Here is an 18,211-nt window from a genome sequence, read left to right on the forward strand (position 1 = left end):
ACAGAGGGGACGGACTGCTAGCGGCTCCATGCCTGCCGCCAAAATTCAAGTTAGAAGAGAGAAGGACGAGTTTTTCCTGTTGTCGGTTGTAAACACTGGTCTGTAACCTATAGTGCTTCAACTTTTAAGTTACCGATTTGGAATTAAAACACCGCACATATTGCCTCTGGAATCGGACAGCCTAAATATGCACATCAAGTCTATTATTATTGAAGGATTCAAATCCTACGCACAGAGGACGGAGATCAACTGCTTTGACCCGCTGTTTAACGCCATCACAGGACTTAACGGCAGTGGCAAGTCCAATATTTTGGATTCGATATGTTTCCTTTTGGGCATTTCCAACCTCAGCCACGTAAGTGTGTAATTGGCTATAATGTCATTAAGCTCTATGCTGAAAGTTACCTAGTAGTTGTTGACCTTACATTAATCATGTTGTAGAGTTTGGTATGGTCAGAATGTTTCCATCGTCAACTAGCAAAACAGAGTAAGCTTAGCTACAAGCATCTTAAGAAAACGGGTCACTCTTGAAACTTGTATCTCTTTGTTTGATTTTCACTTGAAAGGTGCGAGCCTCCAACCTCCAGGACTTGGTTTACAAAAACGGACAGGGTGGTATCACCAAGGCCACTGTGTCTATTACCTTTGACAACTCCAACAAAAGCCAGAGTCCTCTGGGTTTTGAAACCCATGATGAGATCACCGTCACCAGACAGGTTGGCAAAGACCTAGATAAAGAAGGCTCTGACATTGGTGTACAAGGTTATCGTATGCAATGCCAACACATCTTTTAACACATCTACATGTTTGTTTAAGGTCGTAATTGGTGGCAGGAACAAGTACCTAATCAATGGAGTCAATGCAAATAACACCAGGGTGCAGGACTTGTTCTGCTCTGTTGGCCTCAACGTCAACAACCCGCATTTCCTCATCATGCAGGTCAGTCTTGTGTCTGCAGCAGTGTGCTGCTTGTGTTTGAAGCCCTATGCACAGTATTTTACACAATGTGCTGTTTCCAATATTTTAGGGGAGGATCACCAAAGTTCTGAACATGAAGCCACCTGAGGTATAGGATACACATGTTGTCCATCATCTCACCACCTGTACTGTTTCATACAATTTTCCTGCCTTTTTGCAAGTCTTCTAATGACCTCTTCTTTTCGTTCAGATCCTTGCCATGATTGAGGAGGCAGCGGGAACCAGGATGTACGAGTGTAAAAAGATTAGCGCTCAGAAAACCATTGAGAAGAAGGAGGCCAAGCTGAAGGAGATTCAGACAGTATGTCAGGCATTTTATCCTCTGTTCATTGTCCAGTGGGCAGCTGCCACAAACACAAAGGCAACTATTGTTAAAATATATTAACTGTAAATATTTAACTGTTTCTCTTTGTTTACTCTTTAAGATTTTGAATGAGGAAATTACTCCAACTATGGATAAACTCCAACAGGTAGGGTCACTGCAAAATCAAAACTTACAAATTTGCTGCTATGACTGACATGATGGCAAGAATGATGCATTATCTTTGAAACATTTCACTTAGTCATTATTTTCCCTTTTTTTTTTCTTTCTTCCTTCCTCCCTCTACAGGAACGATCATCATACTTGGAGTACCAGAAGCTGATGCGTGAGATCCAGCACTTGTCTCGGCTGTACGTGGCCTGGCTGTTTGTGTGTGCAGAGGAAACCAAGCTGAAGTCAGCAGATAACCTGAAGGGGATGCAGGATAACATCACCAAGATGCAAGCAAGCATGGCCGAGAATGAGAGCAAAGTCCAGGAGCTGTCAGCCCAGATTCAGGAGCTACAGAAGAAAAAAGACCAGGTACATTGGAAGACTGTAGTTCCCTCGTTCTTCTGAAGTTAATTTTGGTCGAAAAATTTGAATCCTTGCCCCTGGAAAGTGTTCGAAATGATCTGTAGACTATCAAAATTCAATGTTTCGAATGTTTTTATGAAAACACAACAAGAAAAAGAAATCTTGTCATATTATATTGTTATACTATCCTGTTGCTTTGGCTTTGATGTTTATCTGCTCATCTGTAGGAGGTCAGTGGAGTATTAAAATCCCTGGAAGAGACTCTAGCTGATGTGCAACGTGTGGACGCCAAAGCTCAGAGTGCGCTTGACCTGAAGAAACAGAATGTCAAAGATGAAACCAAGAAGAGGGGGGAGCTTGTCAAGAGTATGGAGGAGGTAACAGGACAATACATTTTGCTAACATGTGCCTATATGACTTATCTCTGTCAAAACAAAAACTTTTAGCAAAGGAAATTCAAATACAATGAGTGCAGTTTGCACAACTGAATTGTTGATCAGCTGTTGTTTTCCTTCATCCTTAGGACAAGAAAATGCTTGTGGTAAAAGAAAAGGAGGTTTCTAAGTTGACCGAGCAGCTTCAGGCTCTACAGGAGGAGGGACAGAAGGACAACGCAGCCCTCGAGACAGCTGAGCAGCATTTTAGGGCTGTGTCAGCGGGCCTTTCTACCAACGAGGACGGAGAGGAGGCCACACTGGCTGGGCAGATGATGACCTGCAAGAATGACATGAGCAAGGCAGATACTGAAGCCAAGCAGGTGAGGAAAGGACTTCAACATATCTGCCGGGGATGTGATGTTTCAGGTTTGGGTTTTCAGGTTGCCAGTTCATATTTAATGGAAAGTTTTCAGTAGAACCATTTATGCTCGGTAGCATGAATATACATCACAGGCCTGCTGTTTCTAAAATTGTTCCATGTTGAGAAAATACTTGAGTATGTTTGTAAGTATGTTTATCTATCTTGTCTCTGTCCTCCTTTCGGTCCAGGCCCAGATGACCCTGAAGCATGCCCAGGCTGAGCTGAAGACCAAACAGGCAGAGGTGAAAAAGATGGACAGTGGCTACAAGAAGGACCAGGACAGCCTGCAGGCTGTCAGAAGCAGCAGGGAGAAACTACAGGCTGAGCTAGCTAAACTCAACTATGAAGGTTGTACGGCAGCAGCCATTCCTTATGTTATACATTTTGTATTAACGTTTAGGGTCTGTGTATTTATTTATGTCTGTCTGTATGCAGATGGGAAGGAGGAGAATCTGCTGGACAAAAGGAGGCAGCTGTCCAGAGAGGTCGCTAAACTTAAAGAGACCTATGAGCGTCTTGTGTCGCGCTTCCCCAACTTGCGCTTCGACTACAAGTAAGGATTTTCTAAATTAATTTACTTATCTCCTTAACTGTACAGTGTTTCCCACAGAATTGTGGTTCTATTTTTGGTGGTATCCGGGGGTGGGGGGTCCATGCGAATTCTTATATTAATTGTAGCAGCTTATTCAGGGAGTCAGGTCAATGCCACTAAAGCTCGCATCAGGTGTTAAAATGAACTGTACCAAAACACGGAAAAAAGGACTTAGCAGCGTAGCCCGTCCCGCGGACGGAGAGCGCTGCGTCCAACAGCAGCGGTTTGTCGCTGCGCCGCCCGTCCCCAGAGCAGCATCACGGTCACCTGGAGAGTCCGGTACAATCTGACTCTGCAAACAGCGATCCCATCAGCGCTATACAGCGGAGCGTTCAGATCCAGTCATATAAGCGCCAGCCGCATGTGTATATACAGTGGTGACTGTGGATGAGAGGGAGGCTGGCTGCTGAAAATCTGGCGCTCGTGAAATTCCTTTGGCGCTGGCTAAAACCTTTTTAAGGGGTGCCAAAACGTTCTACGTTGTAATTATGTGTTTTCTGTTGTTTTCTAGGGACCCAGAGCGAGGATGGGACCGTAGCAAAGTAAAGGGGCTGCTAGCCAACCTGATCACAGTCCGTGACGTCTCCTACGCAACAGGACTGGAGGTTGTTGCAGGAGGACGGCTCTATAACATTATAGTTGACACAGAGGTAAGTGGGCAGTGTGCATGTTCATTTAGTGCAATCATGTTTTTATTTTATTTCATTTGCAGACCAGTGAGGCAGTGTAACCGGAGTTGGTGATGTAATTTTTGTCTTTGCCAGGTGACGGGTAAAAAGCTGTTGGAGAAGGGAGAGCTGCAGCGGAGGTACACCATCATTCCCCTAAACAAGATCTCTGCCAAGACGCTCAATGACAGAGTGGTGAACACTGCCAAGCGCCTGGTGAGAGATCTAAAGACTGCCCCGTTTGGATTGGAAATCGAATTGTCATTCTTGTCTGATCTTGAAACATGACAGTCTCTTTGTTGACTCGCCATCTCTTCCTCACCCTGTTCTGACTCTTCTCTGGCTGTTCTCCCTCTTCTGTCAGGTTGGAGAGGACAACGTCCACACAGCTCTGTCCCTGGTAGGTTATGAATCTGACCTGCGTAAGGCCATGGAGTACGTCTTTGGCTCCACACTGGTGTGTGACACCCTGGACAACGCCAAAAAAGTGGCTTTTGATAAGCAGGTGATGACCAAGACTGTCACTCTTGGAGGGGACATCTTTGACCCACAGGGAACTCTGACCGGAGGTGAGAGCAACGGGGATTCATGTGTATGTCAATGCGTGAGTCATCTGCAGTATGTAAGGGTGCCTTGAAACACGCCACAACTTGTTATCCTCTACATGCAAATATCTATTGCTTAGATCGTGTTTGCTTCAAGATTCTGAACATTATACCTGGAATAACAGTTTTGACGTACACACAATACAATGGACCTTTTCAATATACTTTCTTTTTCCTTGCCAGGCGCTCGCTCCCAGTCAGCATCAGTCTTGTCCAGCCTACAGGAACTGAAGGAGGTTCGCGACAACTTGAATGACAAGGAGGCCCAGCTTCAGGATACTGAAAGACAACTGGCCAGCCTTAAAGGAACTGCAGAGAAGTATGCAAATACAAACACACATAAAATACCCACATGAATTGAAAATGTTCTGATTAGAGCTAGTAAAAAAAAAAATACATTGGCCTAAATGAGATGTATCTGTGTAGGTGCAATTATTCAGTAGCAAGAAACGGTGCCATCTTGTCCACCAGAGAGCACTGAGTTGATTTTTACAGTGATTTTACACTGCAAAAATGTTCTCAGTATGTATCTTGGTCAAAATTCTAATCCAAGGGATCCATATCCAGATTAGTTTGTTTATGTTAGAAATGTTGCAGTCGGTCGATGTATGGTTTTCAGATTGTTTGAAATATTGTTATCAGTAATGGCCTTAAAACTCCTGTATCAGTCTGGCTGTAATTCTGATGCATATTTACAGTAAGATATTTTTTAAATCGTGTTGCTTGAGTTAGTACACACATTTTAATTCACTAAATAAATCCCACCACGGTCATCAGCAACACGGTGCACCACAGTGTGCTTTCACATCTTCCTAGTGTATTCTGGATTTCATTAACACAATTTCTTTCCTCCTGCATTTTCTTCTTCATCCGTTGAATGTTTCCCTCCCACCCTCCAGGTACCGTCAGCTGAAGCAGCAGTCTGAGCTGAAGGTAGAAGAGGAGCAGATTCTGCAGGCCAAGCTGCAGCAGAGCTCTTTCCACCAGCAGCAGGAGGAGCTGGAGAGGCTGCGCAAGGCCATTGGTGAGAATGCTGGAATATGCACAAATGTATAACATTTAAAATAATTGGCTTCAACAAGGCAGTTTGTGCATACTGTATAAAATAGACATTAGATTTGTAAATCCACCAGGGCCTACATGTGTACAGGTCAGATAGAAAATGTAAACTAAAACAATGCATTGGATCTTATTTTTTAATTTTAACTGTGTGGTGTGTTTGCTTAAACAGAGGAGAGTGAGGAGACTTTGCGTGTCACCAAGGAGGTGCAGAAACGGGCTGAAGAAAAGTACAAGGTGTTGGAGAACAAGATGAAGAATGCTGAGGCAGAGAGGGAGAAAGAGCTAAAAGCCGCCCAGCAGAAACTCAATGCAGCCAAGGCCAAAGCAGACGCCTTCAATAAGAAGCTGAAGCAGAAGCAGCAGGTACACTGACCCCGACACATGCAATCACACAGTCAGTCTTCCTCTCCACACATTGCTTTAACAGCCACGATTTGCTGACACTTCTTGTTAATTCAATGCATGTGTTCCTTTTATTGCCCTTGCGCGCAGGAGTCTGACGCCGTGGCCCTGGAGCTGGAGGAGCTCCGGAGGGAGCAGGCTGGTTATGAGCAGCAGATTCAGGCTGTAGATGAAGCCACAAGGGCCATCCAGGAGCAGATAGACAGCATGGCTTGCACTGTGTCACAGAACAAGGTATTTCCATTATTTTCAAGGTGTATATTCAGTCCCTCCAGAAAAACGTGATTATGCGATCGCATAATTCAATGCATAATCAGCCAAAGTCCGCATATTTATGCAGGGGCCGCATTTTTTGAAATACGCTGCACTTTCGCCGCATAAATTGCCGATTTCCGCGCAAAATATGCGGGGCTTGCATGATTTCATAATCCCCGCATTTTCGTTGCAGGAAAGTCACATATATCTTAGCAGAAAGTTGAAAAATGTTGCGTTTACTTCACACAAGAGCAGCCATTTTCCCCTGTTACCATGGGAACGTTATGAAGTGACGTAATTACGCGACGTGAACATCATCGAAAAGCTGCAAACCCCCGCGATGAAGCCATGATGAAACCGCAGTTTTTGCAAGTTCCCACAATTTCATCGCATAAAATTGCATAAATATCCCGCATATTCCATCGCATTTTTTAAGAAAACATGCTGCATAATCAAGGATTTTTGCCCGCAACAATCACAAAAAAACTCCGCATTTTTCTGGAAGGACTGATAGTGTATATATAGAACTGTGTCATGGTCACGCTAAGAGTTTGTACTTTGAAGACAATTTGAGAATTGTCCCCAAGAGCTTATATGTTTACTCTACTGTTCCTGTTTTACCCCCCTCCCTTTTACCATACCTCATTCTCTCTCTTGCTGTGCAGGAGGCAGTGCGTAAAGCCCAGGAGGAGCTGGCCAAGCAGAAGGAAGTGATCATGGCTCAGGACAAAGAGCTCAAGGTTAATACAATTGTTTTTCCTTTTTAATGCTGAGTACTGTAGGTCCTTTGGAACATAGTAGGTTGTTTTATTACACTCTTAACTTGTGATAGTTTGACTTTCCTCATATATTTGTATATTTCACTTTCTTAATTGTCTAGTGCTGACTAATTTAATTGCTTGGAATTTAAAATGTGACTATTTGATTTGATCTTTCTTTTTTTATATCCAATTACATGTTCCAGGGTAAGACCACAGAGGCCAATAAAATAAGGGAGCAGAACAACGAAGTCCAGCTGAAGATCAAGGAACTGGAACACAACATTAGTAAGCACCGCAAAGACAGCCAGGAAGCTGCTGACAAGGTACTGACACTTAGTCCCGTACAATAGTATAATTCCATGATCTATGATGTCCCTGAATGTTTAATCTTATCAAGTAGGATCAGGGTCCTCTAAACATTTCTCCATCTCTCTCTCTCTCTCCCCTCGTCATCCGTTCTTCCTCCAGGTGTCTCGGATGCTGGAGGAACATGACTGGATCCAGTCGGAGCGTCAGTTCTTTGGCAAGCCCAACACCTCGTATGACTTCAAGACCAACAACCCCCGTGAGGCTGGTCAGCGGCTGAAGAAGCTGGAGGAGACCACCACCAAGCTGGAGAGAAACGTCAACAAGAGAGCCATGAACATGCTGAACGAGGCTGAGGAAAGGGTGAGGACAAAGACACCGAAAGAGTTTGTTGTGTCAATAAATGGCAAAAAAAAAAAACCTACAACTGCAGCTTCTGAATGATTTGCATCTATCCCACGCAAATGTCTTCCCTCCTGCAGTACAATGACCTGATGAAGAAGAAGAGGATTGTGGAGAACGACAAAGCCAAAATCTTGCAGACCATCGAGGAGCTGGACCAGAAGAAGAATGAGGCTCTTAACGTGGCGTGGCAGAAGGTCTGCTCTCTTTAGCCGTTTTCCGACCAAGTAGTTACAGGAATGTAGTTATAAGAAAAGTCCACTTCTAAGCAGATCTACTAACTACTCTCCCCCAAAAACCATTTTTTCCATTTGCATTCACACTGGCCAAGTGGCCATAGGGACTGGTAGGAGGGGTAAGGGAGTGATGTAAGCACGGCAACAGTCTTTATAGCGTTAAAATCAGAAAACGAATACACCAAAGAAAGTATGAACTAAATACTAAATCTAATGTATCTAGCATATTTGTCATAAGAAACGGGTATCTCTCCCCCGTGTGTGTGTGTGTGTGTGTGTGTGTGTGTGTGTGTGTGTGTGTGTGTGTCGCGAGGTTTGTCAAGCCCGCAGGGCACGCTTGTGGAGTTTAACGCCGAAAAGACAGTTAACCACAGGTTTGCTTAATCTTATGATGGACATGTTTTGTGATATTTAAACAAATGAACCGTCAACGGCAAAATAAAAGCCTCTTATTTACGAGACCGGTCTGAGAGACCTCCAGCTTACAGCGGGGTCTCTGAGCATGACTGGCCGAGCGACGAGCTAGCGGCCGGGGCAGGCGCCTGCTGGCTGTCGCCTCACTTCATGGAGCTTCTCAACGCCGAAAACTTTGAAGTCAATTCGTCATCAATTTTCGCAAGACTGCCTATATTCGAAATCTAAACACTTCATTTCTCGCCTAAAACGTTGTCAGAAGTGAATTTAGTGATGAATAAGATGCCGAAAATTGTAAAAAAATTGTCCCGTTGTTGGTCTGTCTGTACCGGAAACCCGACCCTCGTTGACCTAGGTTCATATGCTGAAAAGGGAACAGCGAAAAGACCCTGCCCTGGAGTAGGAGCTGACAGAGTTACAGGAACTGCGGCCAGAGGAACTTAAAAATCCCCAAATTGTTCCAATCGGAACACGAGAAAAAAAGGGTTCTTGGAATTTTATGTTCTAGGAACTGCAAAAATCCCTCTGGTCGGAAAGCGGCTTTTGAGCAAATCATTTTTTTTTCATCATTTTATGTATATTGAGAGACAATAAACACGACCTTGCCAGTTAATTAGGTGCACTGAGTTAATACAACAGTATTAGACTGCATGAGTGTTTTAGAATGAAAGATTAAAAGTTAAAACTGAACAGTGTCAGTGTTGTTTGAGTCAGTTTGAAGCTTACATTCTCACTGTTAAATCATCTGTCCCATGGATTTAGACTTCACTGTAATGTCTGTAATGTTGCCCTCCTCTGCAGGTAAACAAGGACTTTGGTTCTATTTTCTCCACTCTGCTGCCAGGGGCCACTGCTAAGCTGGCTCCTCCCCAGGGCGGCGGTGTTTTGGAAGGGCTTGAGTTCAAGGTGGCCTTGGGCAATACCTGGAAGGAGAACCTCACTGAGCTCAGTGGTGGACAAAGGTCAGCAAAAGCACTTTTATGGTCAACGAGTGGGAATTATTTAGTCTATTTTAGTAGTGTGATTATGAATATAAAGGTTTCCATGGATGATAATGAAGTCGGTCACTTTTATTGAGCACTAGGGCTGGGCAATATGGAGAAAATCAAATATCACAATATTTTTGACCAAATACCTCGATATCGATACCGCAACGATATTGTAGTGTTGACTATTGGTGCTTTCACAAAATATTTACACAATGAGATTTTCGATAAATTATCATCAGTGTTGTGGATATAATGACCAAGTGGGTAAAGGCAAATAATATAACAGTTACAATAGTCCATATATGTCGATATCCAAAATCTAAGACGATATCTAGTCTCATATCACGATATCGATATGATATCGATATATTGCCCAGCTCTATTGAGCACCCTCTTTATGTCTGTGTTTTCAGATCACTGGTGGCCTTGTCTCTCATCCTGGCCATGCTGCTGTTCAAACCAGCTCCCATCTACATCTTAGACGAGGTGGACGCTGCCCTGGATCTCTCGCACACACAGAACATTGGACAGATGTTGCGCACACATTTCAGACACTCCCAGGTATGTTGAAACACACGCACATGTTCTAATACCCTCACAAAGCCTTAAACTGTTGTGCAGAAGAGTTTCATCCATGGAATAAACTAGTGTGCTCATGTACACATTCGCCATATTCTTAGTCATGTTATGAATGCATTAAATTAAAAAACTATGTACTGAATTTACCTTTATACATTTCTCTCCCTGCAGTTTGTGGTTGTGTCCCTAAAGGACGGCATGTTCACCAATGCCAACGTCCTGTTCAAGACAAAGTTTGTCGACGGCATGTCCACAGTTACACGGACTGCACTCAGCCAGAGTGATGCCAACCATCCCCATAAAGGCCAAGACAAGGCTCGCCAAAAAGACAAGAGGAACAAACCGCTCATCAGCTAATCATTGCAAACAGCCATATTCTAAATTTGCTGTGGTATTACCATATCACTACTACCAATGTAGTATCTGTCAACTTCTTGCAATCAATTGTGTATACCATTTCCTCTGTCATTACTCTTTCCTAATCTTAAGAGTTGTTTATATGGCCGTTTTTATAGCATGTGTCCTCTTTGTTCAGCTGTTGGAGTTTCTTCATATCTTTGTGTATTTGAAACCTTTTTAACTGTATGTGTCTTTTGTCTAAACTGTCCTTGGTTATCCTGTCTCTTTCCTGGTCTATGTTCATGCTCTTCTGCCAAACATTAGTTTTATATGCAGCTGACATGTCCATATATTTTAGTAAATAAAGCAGGTCAAATATAAATATTTCACACTTCATTTGTTTGTTTTTCCTATTTCCACATCTTGATACTGCTTTACAAATGGAATGAAACTAAAAGCTAACATGTAGAATTTAGAGATGTACAACATTGGTGCCCCCTACTGATAGTATCAAAGACACCATGAAACTATGTAACCTGCGATGTTGGACATGGAGTGGTCAGACATTTTAGCAATATTCACATTGCAAAAATCTTCAGGCCAGTGATCCAACACAAGCTATTTGGTTGAGTTGCAAATAATTGGAATACTACTGTTACGTTTTCAGCGTATGTAAACATTTTTCCAAAGACTTTTTTAGTAGCAAAACAACCAATAACATTTACTGCCAAGTTGATATTCACTATTTACAGCATTGATTGAACTACCTCAAATATACAAGATTAATGCATACTATAATGTTGAACCACAAACCTTTAAAATAAGTTATGATTTATATTGTAGAGGTTGAGCACCCATAATCCTCCTTTGGAACATACACTTGTCTTCCTTAACATATTTATGGTGGATTGTTTGTTTTGGTTCATGTCACAACTATCAGTAATTTCCAGCTGGATCTTGTAGTAATTAAATGTGATAAGGGTTTTTTGTCCACCAGCCAGATGGCTAGTGAATGTTCAAATTGTACATGCCACTCAATAGATAACCATTGTTTTTTGGTTGGTGAGTGAAGCAAATCTACCAGCCACTTGGTGCTGATTTTACTCATGGTCTCATTAATATGTGTGACCATAAATTTGAATTACAGCCTCTTAAGCCCCTAAGAAATGTGATGTTAACATGCTTGAATTAAAATTGTAAATGTAAAACCATCATTTTGTTCTAAGTCAAAAAAAAGGCACTTTTTTAAATTCTCAAAGTAGTTTTATTTTATCAGGGACAAATTCATACAATTATAGCATCACTTTCAACTTAACAGTAGGTTGTTTTCTTTTAAATTTATTCTCAAGACATAAAATTGGCTGTTGTCTTGCTCATTCACCTTGCAAACAGGAGAAAGAACATCACTTACAGAAGAGATATCTTCGATGCCTCAGCTCTTTTACCACTACTCAGCAGCAGTGGTAAAACAGTGAGGAAGTGTCCACACCCCTAAAAAGTGCAACTTTGAACGAGAGCCAACTAGTCAACTGTGTTGTTGCGTTGTTTGTGATACTTAATGAGTAGGCAAACCCACAACAGTAGTAAAAGTCCCCATTTTGGGGCTATAGATATTCAGCGTCCACAAACCCAACACATTGGTTTATATAATTATTATTATCATCATTATGTTACTGTCCATTTAAATGAACCAAATAAAACTTGACACGTTACAATAATAGCCCTGCCCTTCACCACTTGTCATTGTGAGTTCAGACTCAGAGCAAGTTGTGTCACTGTAGTCTCTCTTCAAGCTTTAAAGTCACACTTGGTCAACCACAAATGTGAATCAGTCAGTCAGCTTGAGTGGAGCCAGCTTCAAAGCCCACAGGTAATATGGATAAGTAATGCAATGAGAAGAGAATTGCATCAAAGAGGTCAGACAGAGGAGTGTGTGATGCGTTTTGTTTTACTGATAAAGAAGGAAAAAAGGAGTTAATGCTCTATTTTGTTGTATTCTGTGTTTGTGACTGCATGTATCTGGCTGGCTTGGTGAGCTGTGCAAGCAGGGTGTGTGTGTGTGTGTGTGTGTGTTTTTTTCAGGGTTGGCTTTGGATGTGTCTGCGCAACTCCTGGGCCTTATCCCTCAGGTCAGGTCTGCTATCTGACTGGAGCGTTGACAGGGAGCGCTGCAGCTGCTCCCGGCTCTTCACAGACACACAGTCCCACTGTTCGCTCTCTGTTAGCATCACGGCACAAGAATATTTCATCAGTGACACTTGGATCAATAATCGGTGATACATACAGTACATAAACATACTGTATATATGCATGTTCATATACATGCACATGTTGTTAGGGAAACAGTAAAAACAGGTAGGGTATTACAAGGAACAGGAAAACCATTTGCACTCTGACATTAAGTGGAAACTGTGCAGAAATGTCATATTCAAGTTCAACCATAAAACTGCCTAAAATTGTAAGAATATATTGCACATTTAATAACCAGAAGAGAAGCCTTACCCCTGAAGAAAAACTTGGCTCACCTTTTTATTTGCCAATTACAACTGAAGAGCAATACATTTTATGACAATCTTAGTAGCAGTAAATCCTTACCTCCAGTTCTCTTTACAATCAGATCCACAACTGACAAGGCCTCTGTCCTCACAGAGGAGTAATTCTTGTTTTCTGGAAAGAAAAACAACACAAACATGGAGATAAAATGCCGGCGTATTAGGCTATAATACTAAGTACACTGAAATTGAGAGGCCCTTACCTAATGGGTAAGTGAGAGCAGCACAGGTCTCTGTGAGGATCTGTGACAATGCGTTGAAGTTTTCACTTCCCTTCTCAAGCAGCAATAACCTACAGAGAAAAGCATCACATGTATATAGTATATAGTCAATAGTTGATTAGAAATGTTCACCGTGAGCACACTTTGATCAGCTTGATTAACTCAGGGTTCATTTCAGGGAACAAATTACAAGAAAATGTTTGTTTGGTTGGTCCTTACTCTTTGAAGTATGCCTTCATGGACTGTAGAACACCAAGCTGGACTCTCCAGGTGCTTAGCTTGAGCTTCTCACACATGAGGCTGCACACCTCCACCTGGAAACGAGCTACAGACAGACACAATGTTCAGAACAATATATAACTATATTATAATAATTATATCTGCCACTGAGCTTGAGCCCCTGAGAATGTAAGTTGAGTCTCTTGAAGTTAAGAAATACTGGCTGGGTATCAGAGTGCTATAATGCAGCTCATATCTTTTGTCTAAATCTTGTTTAAATCTTGCTCATTTCAGTCCATCTCAGTCCCATTTAGTGAATAACTAAGGCAAAAAAAGTTTAAAAGGTCCCATGGCATGAACATTTTACTTTATGAGGTTTTTTAACATTAATATGAGTTCCCCCAGCCTGCCTATGGTCCCCCAGTGGCTAGAAATGGTGATAGGTGTAAACCGAGCCCTGGGTATCCTGCTCTGCCTTTGAGAAAATGAAAGCTCAGATGGGCCGATCTGGTTACCTCCCCTTTCTCTGCTTTGCCCGCCTGGAGAATTTGGCCCACCCATGAGAAAGAGAGAAACATCATGGCTTTCAAACGAGCAAAGTGGCAATTGGTCAAGGCCACACCCCCACCCTCCACCTTGCCCCCCCCCTCTCCTCCTCAATAGCTACAGACACAGAAATGGCACATCCTAAGGAAAGCTCATTGTGGGACTGGCTCTAGTGGCTGTAATTCTGCACCAAGGCTGTATCAGATACAGTATTAGGGGACCACTAAGGCCTATAAAAAAGCATCCAAAGAGCACCATGTCATGGGACCTTTAAAGAACTACCATTTTTTGGTAATCTTTAGTGAAAAGTACTAGAATGGAAATATGTCTACAACATAATCAATAGATAATGGGGAGAATGTAATAATCATTATCAATGCCAACATATCTGTTATAAATATGTATTTTATCTCTGACAAACCAAACAACACATTGTTTACAGTGACTTAAACTTGCTATAGGAAACATAAGCTGAGCAAAATCACACTAGCTTTGACTGTAAAGGACAGTATTCTTTGGTTTGGATCTGATTCTGTGTGTTAGCGCAGTACACGAGGACCGTCACAAATTGGGGTGGGGTCAAGGTTTAAGGGAGCAGGTGTGGTCTGCCACATGATCACTGACCGGAAGAGTGAGTTAAAAGACCAGCAGGGTGTTCAACTTCAAGAAGAGGATAAAGGAAATGTAAACTATTTAAGCCTCAAACCTTGCAGCATAATATTGTTATGGGAATGTTAATTAGTATCCAGTAGGGTTGCAGCAGTATACCGGTTTCAAAGGGAGACTTTACACATTTACACATTTTAAAAAATGGTTTAAAGTTTCAATTATAATAAAGTGTTTGTTCAATCAGGTTACATTCCTTTAAGGGTCATTGTAACTGACAATAATAATAATAATAATAATAATAATAATAATGTATACCGTGAACGTGATATTTTCTGAGACAGTTATCATACCGTGAAAATCTCCTACCTCTGCAATCCTATAGTTTAGGATTAATATTTGTCACCATACACAATGTACTATATGTCAAACAAGTGTACAGCTTGGAAAATGTGGTTTAGGGTTTATTAATTTCCGTGAACCAGTTAACTTGTTATATGCGAGCAGTCGTGTCTGTATCTTACCCTGAGTCTGTGGATTTCTGGGCCAAGACTTTCCAAGAGTCTCAAAAGCACAGAGCAGAGCTTCTGTCTGCAGCTCTTTCTCCTTCACATCTCTATCATCATCGTCATCATCCCGTGACCTCAGTGATGCACCACCGCTCTCTGGGCAGTTCTGTTGGGAATCAGGAAGATAGATTGAACGCAGTTAAACAGGCTTGTTCAAATGTTGATGTCGTTATAACAACAAACGGGCGATATCAAATGAGTAGAAGTGACCCAACCTTCTTGATCAGAGGAAAAAGGATCTCAGCCATGTCGCTGAAACGGTCCTCCTGGCTGCTGTGAAGCACATCTCCAGCGCAGCGCAGAGCAGCCATTTTGTACACCAGACTCTCCTTACGACATTCCTTCAACACAACCTCCAGCACCTCAGAGATGGTGGGTTGTCCTGTGCAGGGCTTCTTCAGCTCAGCGCTAAAAGCCAGAGGAATAATGGAAGCAATTAAGTATAAAAAAAACAGTGAATGAATTTTGTCCTCCAAATAAAACTGACATTAATAGGAAAACGGTTGTCCAAGGAGTCTCACCTGCATTTGGAGATTACTGATCCAATGGCTTTCAATAGCTCCTCCTGAAACAAACAGGAACAATATATATGAAATCATAATTCATTTTGTAACACAATAATCTCTATCTTACTTTTTTGTTTCCGCTGTTATATCACCGGCCGTTACCTTGCCAGCCCATGTGCGTCCAGATAGTCCCTGCATTAAAGCCGTTAGCACCATGCCAAGATGTGGTGCCACCAATGAGCCTGTCTGTTCCTTGGCAACGGTTGCCATAGCAGCTGCACCTTGAGCCTTCATCTTCCAGGACTGGGACAGCAGTGCCTTCTGCGTGATAGCGATCAGCTCTGTCATGTAGAGTCTGATACCTCCAAAGCTTCCTAGAATCAAAGAAAAGTTAGAAGAATATGCTATTGCAACGACAAAAAACATATAGATGTTATGATTGCACTGTGTTTTTAGTTTATACCAATATTCCAAAAAAATGCGATATCCATATATCCAAGTCTTTTGTCATTTATTTCTTCTAAACATTAACTGTATACAACTTTGTACTGTAGGAGTGTTTCTCACCTGGGACATTCTCCTGCCACACCTCAGCCCACAGCGTGGCATCATGGCTCTCTCCTTTCTCCTCATCCGGACCTGGAGCCTGGTGCATACCCAGGAAGGCCAGTGGCAGAGCCACTCCTGCATGGCCCTTCAGCACATCAGGACTGTAGTGGCTGATGGCGTGCATGGTCAACGCACATGAGGACTTGTACACTGGCTCTGGGAGTGAGAGAGAATTGAGAAAATAGAGAGAGTAGAAGAGAGCAGAGTATGAACGTTACAGTTTGGTTTAATGCACATACAGAATCATTCCATTTTGAGCAAAAATGGTAGATTTTCTGCTGTCTTACCTTCTTTCTCCAAGTACCAGCTGTTGAGCTTCAGTAGTAGTTTCTCTACACTGCCATCTTTTGCGGTCTGATGGAAAAGACAAATACAACACATGCTTTCTGAGTCACTGAGAACAACCTATGGTGTGATTAATATAGCAAGATTGATTAACAGAAGTGGTGCTTACCCTGACCAAGTGTCCCAAAGCAAAGGCAAATGCTTTCTGTACCACGGTGCTTCTGTCATGAATACCATTCAACAGGGCACTCATCAGTTTACCTGAAAAACAACAAAAATATCTTTGTCTTTAGTTCACTTGCACCAAACAGTAAACACATTACAGGAACAAATGAGCATACTTGTGCTTTACCTGAGTATGGGGTAAGGTCCTGGGGGCACTGCACTGTGAGTGAAACAATTACACTAGCACAGCCACCCTGTGGGGTAAAAAGAGACAAACATAAACAGGCTGACTCGATACACTATCTTTATGACACAAGGGAGACAAAGGCCAACAAATGACAAACAGGTGGATTTAAAAAGACAATCAAAGCATCAACCATTTTCAGACAGACAATCTAAGAATAAGTAACTACAGGTGTGTGTCTACCTTGGTGCCCAAGCCTACTCCGCTCTTGAGCAGCTCACAGAGCCTGGGAACCAGCTCTCCCAGCACGGAAACATCGAGGTGCTGCAGACACTGAGCACAGGGATACACAAGACGGATCCTTACAAAACAGATCTCAGTGGCTTTTGTCATGTTTTGTCAAGTAGAAACTTTCCTTTCCTGCGACACCTTGAAACTGGGTTGAAAACCCCAAAGGTCAAGGAACTTAGTAACTGAGGTTCAACTAAATAATTATGTTTTTTTTTCTTACCATGTTAACTGTCTCCATTATTGGAGAGGACTTGGCAGCACTTAGCCTGGCAGCGTCCATGGCACTCTAGAGAGGCAGAAAGAGCACAACCCATGACCATGTGGAGTCTAACCTGTGATAGAACTTAAAAGGCTTTGGTTACCAGACTTTGGGTGAAGATGTAGTAGACGGCTGAGGTTACCTTTTCTTGCTCTGTGGCTCTGAGACTGAGGTAGTTGAGGACCTGAGGCTCCAGGGTGCTAAGGGCCTCCAGCAGTGCCGGGATCAACCGGGCAGCATGAGGCTTTAGTCTGGCACCGGCCGTCTTACTTACTTTCACCAGAGTCTGAATACTGGTAGGGAATATAATAGATTGGATCAGAGAGAACAAGGCAGACAATGCTATGGCACAAAGGTAATGTGGCAACTGAAAAAACTATGAGGCTCAACTTCATGACCTGTTAGAAAACTTGTGCTGCCTTAGTGATTTTGATGAACAAGTGGTTCAATGAGTCAACACAAACACATAGGGTTTAATTTAGCTGTGGATGAACAAAAATAGTGTTAAAATAATGTTTTTTCTTCTTTTAATCGCGAGTTAACTATGGACAATCATGCGATTAATCACGATTAAATATTTGAATCGAGTGACAGCCCTAGTTTTAAACTGTTAATATAAAAAAAAACAGTTTGCCATCTACCCCCACTACTACAATGTGAATTTTGTATTTGAAAGACAGACATACAGCATAAGTTGCTTCTATATATGCCATTTCAGAGTCAAACAGGAAAACCAAAAGCACATTTATGGACGGAGACGTTACCTTAGTGAGCGGACCTCTGAGACATTGCTAACGATGCCTTTTTCCAGCAGGGTAGGTAACAGTACCGCCACAGTTCGCTGGGCTGCAGAGCCTGTAGACTCACACATACGAGTGCACACCTGGACAGATCGTGAGACAGACATTTGTACATGCACGTGTACAGGCAAACAATTACAAAGATGTACATTCAGGCCAATATTGTAACAAACAG

The 18,211-nt window shown here is 42.4% G+C and overlaps 2 protein-coding genes across 3 annotated transcripts in view; one reads left to right on the forward strand and one right to left on the reverse strand.

The window, feature by feature from the left end:
- smc2 (structural maintenance of chromosomes 2) lies at positions 1-10,606 on the forward strand. Its single transcript, XM_031285981.2, has 25 exons — positions 1-355; positions 567-716; positions 817-939; positions 1,028-1,066; positions 1,169-1,279; positions 1,404-1,448; positions 1,589-1,822; positions 2,044-2,193; positions 2,340-2,573; positions 2,803-2,962; positions 3,050-3,167; positions 3,718-3,856; positions 3,971-4,090; positions 4,239-4,443; positions 4,663-4,798; positions 5,379-5,503; positions 5,711-5,904; positions 6,034-6,177; positions 6,864-6,938; positions 7,163-7,282; positions 7,428-7,628; positions 7,748-7,864; positions 9,119-9,279; positions 9,720-9,867; positions 10,057-10,606. The coding sequence occupies exons 1-25, from the start codon at positions 188-190 to the stop codon at positions 10,240-10,242; spliced, it is 3,603 nt and encodes a 1,200-aa protein (XP_031141841.1). The 5' UTR covers positions 1-187; the 3' UTR covers positions 10,243-10,606.
- Positions 8,144-18,211, reverse strand: part of ecpas (Ecm29 proteasome adaptor and scaffold) — a 21,384-nt gene continuing 11,316 nt past the window's right edge. The window contains exons 34-50 of one of the 2 annotated variants that reach the window (XM_031285966.2): positions 18,001-18,119; positions 17,379-17,529; positions 17,198-17,263; positions 16,930-17,019; positions 16,690-16,756; positions 16,507-16,598; positions 16,340-16,406; positions 16,011-16,208; positions 15,606-15,817; positions 15,459-15,502; positions 15,153-15,345; positions 14,893-15,043; positions 13,217-13,322; positions 12,980-13,068; positions 12,820-12,891; positions 12,301-12,442; positions 8,144-8,210 (exon numbers count right to left, since the gene is read on the reverse strand). In XM_031285966.2, the coding sequence (XP_031141826.1) occupies positions 12,303-12,442; positions 12,820-12,891; positions 12,980-13,068; positions 13,217-13,322; positions 14,893-15,043; positions 15,153-15,345; positions 15,459-15,502; positions 15,606-15,817; positions 16,011-16,208; positions 16,340-16,406; positions 16,507-16,598; positions 16,690-16,756; positions 16,930-17,019; positions 17,198-17,263; positions 17,379-17,529; positions 18,001-18,119 (1,857 nt within the window). In that variant the 3' untranslated portion in view covers positions 8,144-8,210; positions 12,301-12,302. Of the gene's footprint in view, positions 8,211-11,465; positions 12,443-12,819; positions 12,892-12,979; positions 13,069-13,216; positions 13,323-14,892; positions 15,044-15,152; positions 15,346-15,458; positions 15,503-15,605; positions 15,818-16,010; positions 16,209-16,339; positions 16,407-16,506; positions 16,599-16,689; positions 16,757-16,929; positions 17,020-17,197; positions 17,264-17,378; positions 17,530-18,000; positions 18,120-18,211 lie in introns of those variants that run through there. The other variant, XM_031285965.2, reaches the window with a different exon arrangement.

Source organism: Sander lucioperca, chromosome 4, assembly GCF_008315115.2.
Source record: "Sander lucioperca isolate FBNREF2018 chromosome 4, SLUC_FBN_1.2, whole genome shotgun sequence".
Taxonomy (NCBI): domain Eukaryota; kingdom Metazoa; phylum Chordata; class Actinopteri; order Perciformes; family Percidae; genus Sander; species Sander lucioperca.